The sequence below is a fragment of the Aedes albopictus genome, unplaced genomic scaffold (assembly GCF_035046485.1).
Source record: "Aedes albopictus strain Foshan unplaced genomic scaffold, AalbF5 HiC_scaffold_904, whole genome shotgun sequence".
Classification (NCBI taxonomy): Eukaryota; Metazoa; Arthropoda; class Insecta; order Diptera; family Culicidae; genus Aedes; species Aedes albopictus.
In genome coordinates this window covers 2,336-10,265 of record NW_026917759.1, presented here as the reverse complement: position 1 = coordinate 10,265, position 7,930 = coordinate 2,336, and the positions used below count along the sequence as shown (strand labels likewise).

The 7,930-nt window shown below is 47.2% G+C and overlaps 1 protein-coding gene across 1 annotated transcript; it reads right to left on the bottom strand.

The window, feature by feature from the left end:
• Nucleotides 1-1,196: 1,196 nt before the first annotated feature.
• LOC134284801 (uncharacterized) lies at nucleotides 1,197-6,458 on the bottom strand. The gene has a single exon (XM_062844088.1). The coding sequence runs from the start codon at nucleotides 6,456-6,458 to the stop codon at nucleotides 1,197-1,199; it is 5,262 nt and encodes a 1,753-aa protein (XP_062700072.1).
• Between the last annotated feature and the right edge of the window lie 1,472 nt (nucleotides 6,459-7,930).

The following is a 7,930-nucleotide window of genomic DNA, read 5'->3' as shown; positions in this document are numbered from 1 at the left end:
TGAAACTGTTAAGTGCATTTCGCACACTGAAATATCGCTTCACTACTTCAAAAGACAGCCACTGCAACTCATCTTTCGAAACATCCTCAATTGCTTCGTAACGCTTGATCGTTTCGAAATCTGTTTTGTCCACTGCTGGAACTGGTTGGGCAGCCACAAGCGTTGAATCCAACTTGTGGTTTTGCCAGTTTTCGAGTCTGTTCAAAAGCAAGATTTGTATTCATAATCATTGCAACATTGCATTTTTATAAAATTTACCTTTTCTCAAGATCTTTTTTATTCCCCGTCTTTTTGGCACCTAAAGCAGCCAATTCTTCGCGTAACTCTTTCACGTTCTTTTTAATTGGTGGCATTTTGATCCGAAATCTCAAAAATTTTATTTTTGGACGATGACACAAATAATTTGTTGCAAATTTTCATTGGTAAACAATAACAGCTGATCGATTTCGAAACGTCATTAGACTTTGACAGCCGTCGAGTGTTTTTGACATAACACGTCTACGGTGGCGCCATCTATGAGAAATTTTGGCTATTTCAGTGATCCATTGTTGTATAATACCATTTTATTCGGGAATTCATTGCTAATTTAAGCAAAATTAACTATTTTCCATTCACGTAAGCTAATTCTTCAATATGGCGACGACCATAATCAGCGAAAATAAAACGAAAGCAAGTTTACTTTTATGATGACCGCAATAAACCTAGCAGTGTCGTAGTTTCTGCTTTTCCACCAACAGATGTCGTTACTAATCAAACGGAGCGCCATCTGTTGATAGTTTTAACAGTTTTATTGTGGTAATGATGATTGCCAGAAGGTTTACATATCGGAAAGTTTTGTTTACTCTTGAAATCTGTCTTTATGGGTGTTCGCGCTGGGACGAACGACCCGGGACCATTCGGCGGAAAAGTTGGACTCCGGGACACGCACGGGATTCACGGAAGGAAAATGACGAACACCGGCGGGTACTCTACAATGTCTTTATTTTTAACTTTTTCTGCTCTGCTACTGTAATGCGAACGGTTTGATTGGCGAACTTGTACTGATGCCAACTACCCTACTGCAGTGTCGTTGCCGACGATCGTTGTCGTTGCAGTGTCGATGAACGCTGCCGCTCGATGATTGGTTGACGATCTTCCTTCTTCATCGGACGCGTTTTCGGCGGGAGACGAAACATCCTCCCCCCGGTTGAGGAATCTCAATTTATTGAAGAAGACGTATTTGGAGAAACTTCGTTATCCTCGATGGGCAGGATAGACACCTTGTTGATCGGACGACGATACTTGACTCCATCAGTAAAGACATCAACTGCCCGGACTAAACCGTCGGTTCCTGGATAGACGGCCACGATGCGGCCTAGTTTCCAGTGAAGAGGGGGTTGATTCCGATCCTGAAGCAGCACAATCATACCTTCACGAATGTTGGGCCTTGCCTGCTGATTTTTGCTTCGAGGTTGCAAGGTATTTAAATAGTCACGACTCCAGGCACGCCAAAACTGTTCGCGGAGGAGTTGAAGGTGTTGCCACCTTGACAAGCGGGATGCCTTGACGTTCTCCAGAGATGGTTCAGCTGGGGCGATAAGCGGCCGTCCAATCAAATAATGTGCCGGGGTTATCACCAAAGGGTCCGCAGGGTCATTGGATATGGCGAACAACGGCCGGGAGTTTAAAACAGCTTCAATTTCAGCCAGCACGGTACAAAATTCCTCGAAAGTCAAACTGCTATTACCGACGACACGTTTGAGGTGCGTTTTGGCAGACTTTACGGCCGCCTCCCACAGACCGCCGAACTCAGGTGCGTCTGGGGGTATGAAATGCCATTCGATCTCATGGTTACGGCAAAACGATTCGATAGTGTCAACAGTCCTTTGTTCACGGAACTGCTGGTACAGCTGGTTCAATTCGTGGCTTGCGCCACGAAAATTGGTAGCGTTGTCTGAATGGAGTTCATGGACCATTCCCCGGCGAGCGATGAAACGTCGAAGGGAAGCCATGAATGCATCGGTGGTCAAATCAGTAACACACTCCAAATGGACGGCCTTGGTTGCCATGCATACGTACACCGCTATATATGATTTCACCAAGGTTGGGCGTCGAGTTCCTTGCTTGGTCCAGAAAGGCCCGGCGTAATCCACGCCGGTTACTGCGAAGGGAGGTGACGGCACGACTCGTGACACTGGAAGGTTTCCCATCAGCTGACTTGGAGTTGTTGGGTTTGTTCGGAAGCATTTTACACAACGCCGTGTAACCAACCGAATCGTGGAACGAGCGTTCACCAGCCAGTATCGCTGCCTCATTGCGTTCATCAGACCAATTTGTCCGACGTGGTGAAGCTCAACGTGCATCTGTTGAATTAGTAGGCGTACGATCGGATCCTTATTCGGCAGAATAATTGGGTGACGGCTCTCGAACGGTAATTGTGAGCGGTCCAACCGACCACCTACACGGAGTAATCTGTCATTGATAATGGGCCGAAGACTTCCAAGACCCTTGCAGGGCTGGTTTGACAGAACACGCTTAAGTTCATCGGAGTAATGAGTGCGCTGCACAACGTACATGATAGCTTCAGTTGATCGGCGAAGTTCACGGACGGTCAAATGGAGTTTCAGCTCACGCTCCGCCAGGTTCCTCTTCTGGCAGTTAGCAGCAAAGCGCAAAATATAGCCCACAACTCGTTGGATTTTACGGAAGTTGCTGAACCGGAGAAAGAGCGAATGGAGGTCCATACTCACATCAGGAGCTGCTGCCAGAGCCTTCAGCTCCGGAAGCTCCTCATCTGGAACACCTTCAAGGGAATCTACGTGATATTCTGCCCGATGGAGGAATTCGGGCCCGCTCCACCAAAGGCTATTGTTCTTTAGAGGCCCGACCAGTTGACCTCGGGATACGATGTCCGCTGGATTATGCTGTGATCGAACATATTCCCACTGATACGCATTGGTATGCTCTTGAATTACAGCGATCCGATTCCTTACAAAGAGCTGTAGTTGGTTGAGGGGTTTCTTGATCCACGCTAAAACAACTGTGCTATCGCACCACAACACAATGCTCCGGAATTCCATATCCAATGCTGGCACTACTTTCTGTATCAACCGGGTAAGCAAAAGTGCGGCGCACAATTCCTTCCGTGGGATGGAGAGATCCTTCAGTGGAGCCAGTTTTGACTTGCTGGTCAGGAGATTGAGCTTGGCCGAACCATCCGCTAAAACACTTCGCATGTAAATGCAGGCTCCATACGCTTTGTCGGAGGCATCGGAGAAGCCGTGCAATTCGTAAGCAATGGCGTTGTCGCACGTGACGCGTCTTGGAATTTCAATGTCGTGGAGATTCGTTAGTGATTCCTGGAGCTCCTGCCACTGTTGTGCGGTATCATCATCTACTTGGTCGTCCCATCCAGTCTTGAGAAGCCACAATCTCTGCGCTAGGAGTTTTGCTACTACGATGACCGGCGACACCAGTCCCAAGGGGTCAAAAAACTTGGCGATTTCCGAGTACATTTCTCTCTTCGTGGGTCGTTGTAGATGCAATGATGATGATTTCGGACGATAGGCGATAAGCATTGAGTCTTCAGATGGATTCCAGAGTAAACCCAACACCTTGATGGCTTCATTTGTTCCATGTTCCTCTAACGCAACCTTCTTTTCTTGGTCTTCCACAGGGATGTGCTCAAGGAATTCATCAGAATTTGAGCACCACTTATGTATGGGAAAACCTCCTCGTCCGAGCAGGTGTTTCAGTTGTTGCTGGGCCTCGATGGCGTCTTCCACAGAGTCGGCACCAGATAGTACATCGTCCATGTACGTCTCCTCTTTCACTATACGAGCAGCAATAGGGAAGTGCTCACCTTCCTCTTCGACTAATTGTACCAAACACCTGGTTGCTTGATATGGCGCCGACGCCGTACCGTATGTAACGGTACACAGTTCGAGAACTCGTAGGGGTAACGAAGGATGTTCCCTCCAGAAGATCCGGAGGAAACGACGATCCGGCTGGGCCTCCAGAACCTGCCGGTACATTTTCGATATGTCTCCGGTAAATGCGACCTTAAATTTTCGAAAACGTAGCGCAATATGATACAGGTCATTCTGCACTACCGGGCCGATCTGCAGCACGTCATTCAAGGAGAGATCTAATGGAGATAACTTGGCACTTGCGTCGAACACGACTCGACATTTAGTGCTCGAGCTGGAAGGACGCAACACTGCATGGTGCGGCAAATAATACGTTTGTTGGTTCTCTGGATCTGCGGACTCGTCGATCTCGAAACAATGACCAAGAGCTTCGTATTCTCGAATAAAGCTGACGTATTGCTCTTGCAAAACAGGATCGCGGGCAAATCGCTTCTCCAGCATCATAAATCTTTTCAACGCTAGGGAACGACAACTCTCCAATTGGGGAAGATTGGCTTTGAATGGCAATTCAACGATGAACCTCCCAGTTTCGTCACGTTTGTAGGTAGCAAGGAAATGAGCTTCGCATTCGGTTTCTTCGGTTGACCTCTTGGGGACTTCTGGCACCTCCTCAATTTGCCAGAACCTCTGCATACTTTGTTCGATGTCTTCCACGGCAGTATGTGTGTATTGGAGTGAAATGTTCGACACAAGTGGATCGACCATAGAACCAGCTACGATCCAACCCAGATGAGTGTCTCGTAGTTGCGGAAGGCCTTCGTCCAGGCTTAGTTGTCCAGGTTTCAGCACGTCGAAAAACAGTTCCCCACCGATGAGCAAGTCTACCTTGTCGGGGGTGTGGAAATTGGGATCAGCGAGGATTATTCCGTTTGGAATCTTCCAATTGGTGGTGTCAATCTTAGATGTCGGAATCGCACCGGTCACTCTTGGGGTAACCAGGCACTCAAGGCTAGCATGGAAGCAGGATACACGGGATCGGATCTTGACAACCATTTTCTCACGGGCAAGGGAGCGCAAGGCATTAATGCCAACGATAGGTACGTTAGCCGGTTTCTTCGTCAGGCCAAGGCGGTTGGCCATTTCTTCCGTCACGAAGTTGACTTGCGAGCCGCTGTCCAAGAGGACGCGGCACAAATGCGGCTCATTGTTGCGGTCCAAGACCTGTACCACCGCGGTCAACAACAGCACAGTTTTTGTTGTTTGTGCGAAATTTGATGAACATGCTGTAGACACGGGTGCATCCACAGGGGTAGGAGTCGGTACGACGGGAACGGGGACCTGTGGGCCTACCATCGTCTCTGTTGGAAGGGAAACATTCGGTGGGGGTGTTCGGGTGGGTACTCCATCGTCGTGAAGCAACGTGTGGTGTCGGCCCTGACACTTCCGACACGTTTTATCGGACGGGCATTCCTTAATTCGGTGGCCTTTGCGTAGGCAGTTAAAACAAACTCCGGCCGCGCGAATCTTCTCATTTTTCTGGGCCGGAGAGAGATCGGACAAAGTCGAGCACTGGAAGTTAAGGTGGGAGCCGCCACAGATTTCGCACACGCTGGTGGATTCGAAAGGATTGGTCGACGCTGCATAGCTTCTTTGCGGGTTCATCTTCGACGGTTGGAAAGGCTTCGGTTTCGTGTTTTGTTTGGTAGCTAGATCTGCAGTCTCACAGTTCTCTAGTATCTGGCATCTGGACTTCAGGTAGCTGATCGTTTGATCATACTTTGGAAGGTCACCCTTCCTTTGTGTCCCTTCCCAGGACTTGCGGGTAGCCCTATCGAGCGCGGAAACGACCAGGTAAACGATCATATGTTCTGACACGCCAATGATCTGCTGCTGGAGGAACTTCAGACTTTCAACGTGATGAGTAACTGTGGACAATAGAGCTCTCAGTTCCTTGTAGGATTCTGACGTCATCTTTTGGAGCGAAAACAGGCCACGGATGTGGGTTTCTACCAGAACACGTTTGTTTTCGAAACGATCTTCCAAAATGTTCCAAGCTTCATTGTAGTTTCCTTCGCTCAAGATTTTTGTGTCCAATACACCTGCTGCATCTCCGATAAGGGCCTTATCGAGGTGATACAGTTTTATGGCATCTGTATCTCCCGAATTGGCCATCAGGTCCTGGAAGACTGCTTTAAATTTCGGCCACCCGGCATAGTTTCCGTCAAATGTTGGAATTGGCGCACTCAGCGGTTGCTGTTTGATGACCACCATCGGTTCGTTGTTGGGTGCGCTGTGTGATACTGCTTTATCTTTTGCCTCCAAAAGCAGTTCCTCCACGGCTTCGGAAACGGCGTAATACAGCTGCTCGAAACCATCATATTCGGTCTCCTGTTGTTCGATGGCATCGTCAGGCACAAGTGCCAGCACCTTGCTATGGAAGTCATTGTATTCGGTGTACGTTACAGAAAGGCTCTTGGAGAGGACGTTCAGTTGGGCTAATCCGAGCGAATCGTTGGTGATTATTGTCCGTTGGATTCGCACTAGCTTCTTCCGAGCCTGGCTCCGCTGACGGTACAGTGCATAGAGTTCCTTGGTAGTGGCAGCATCCATTGTGATTTCACCTTGGGAGAATCCTTGGAAGGGTGGAGAATCGCGGGATGTGTTTGTCTGGGTTTCTCGTCGCGCGGGCGGTGGCGTATGTTGCAGTGACATTTTCTGACGTTAGACGACCACCAATACGAACGCGACACGTATACGCACACTTCTCACTCTGCGACGCGACGCGATGCAACCGTAGTAGCGAGAGCAATTGTTCGTTCGGGTTTTCACTTCGGTAGAGCGCAGCGCGACACTTTTCACTCGGCGGAAAAGATGGCGACCGGCTTCTGTCCAACGGCACTGGACAAACTTTCACGGCGAAAGCTTCTACGGACTAGTTCGTGATCCGGTTCGGGATGGACCAAAATGTTCGCGCTGGGACGAACGACCCGGGACCATTCGGCGGAAAAGTTGGACTCCGGGACACGCACGGGATTCACGGAAGGAAAATGACGAACACCGGCGGGTACTCTACAATGTCTTTATTTTTAACTTTTTCTGCTCTGCTACTGTAATGCGAACGGTTTGATTGGCGAACTTGTACTGATGCCAACTACTCTACTGCAGTGTCGTTGCCGACGATCGTTGTCGTTGCAGTGTCGATGAACGCTGCCGCTCGATGATTGGTTGACGATCTTCCTTCTTCATCGGACGCGTTTTCGGCGGGAGACGAAACAATGGGTATCTTCAAATATACTATAAAACATTTTATCAATGGTTTTCATAAAAGCAGTCATAAAACTGTGAGTTTTAATTATTGCTGTAATTAAACCTTAATAAAAATCAAACAAAACCAATCAGCAAAGGAATTGTTACTTGGGATGTCATTTCGTAAAGTATTAATTTAGTTTTATTCTGTAATTGGCGGCCCTTCGAAAGTCATATCATCAAATGTAGAGCATAGTATTTAAAAAATAGGCACTGCAAAAAAAATGTATTGATTTGAAGTAAGTTGAGCAATGAGATTTTTTTTTTCAATCTGAAAATTTGTACAATGGGAAAGATAAAAAAAAATGACGATCAATCGTATACCTAGTTAATCAATAGGATGCATGATTGTTGTGTAAATATCAGGAAAAACATCTGAAAATGTTTAAAAGGAATATGAAGCGTAAATTAAACATTTGTACAATGCAAATTATGTACCATAATAAATCAAGTTACGACAAAAATAATTCATTTGTAACATATACAACTCAATGAGAGTAGGAGAGGGAAGTAATGTTGAGAAGGATAGAGCAATCAGATCTGGTCAGATACATTGTGGAAAATAATTAACATAGTAGTCCTTGCTTTTAGAGCAATTGTCATTCTTTTAAAGAAGCATTTCAGTCTTTGAACGAACCTTATGAAGAGAAGACGCAAACATTATGGCTTTGGAGAAAACGTTGTACACGTCCGGTCACAACATTGCAAGATAATCTCGAAATGTTTTTTATGCAATTCAGTATACCGCATTTAGTTCACCACTGGACTGCGAACTG

What these genes read in the sequence shown, in the direction of transcription:
- LOC134284801 (XM_062844088.1), bottom strand. Translation starts at nt 6,458, where the DNA reads ATGGATGCTGCCACTACCAAGGAACTCTATGCACTGTACCGTCAGCGG.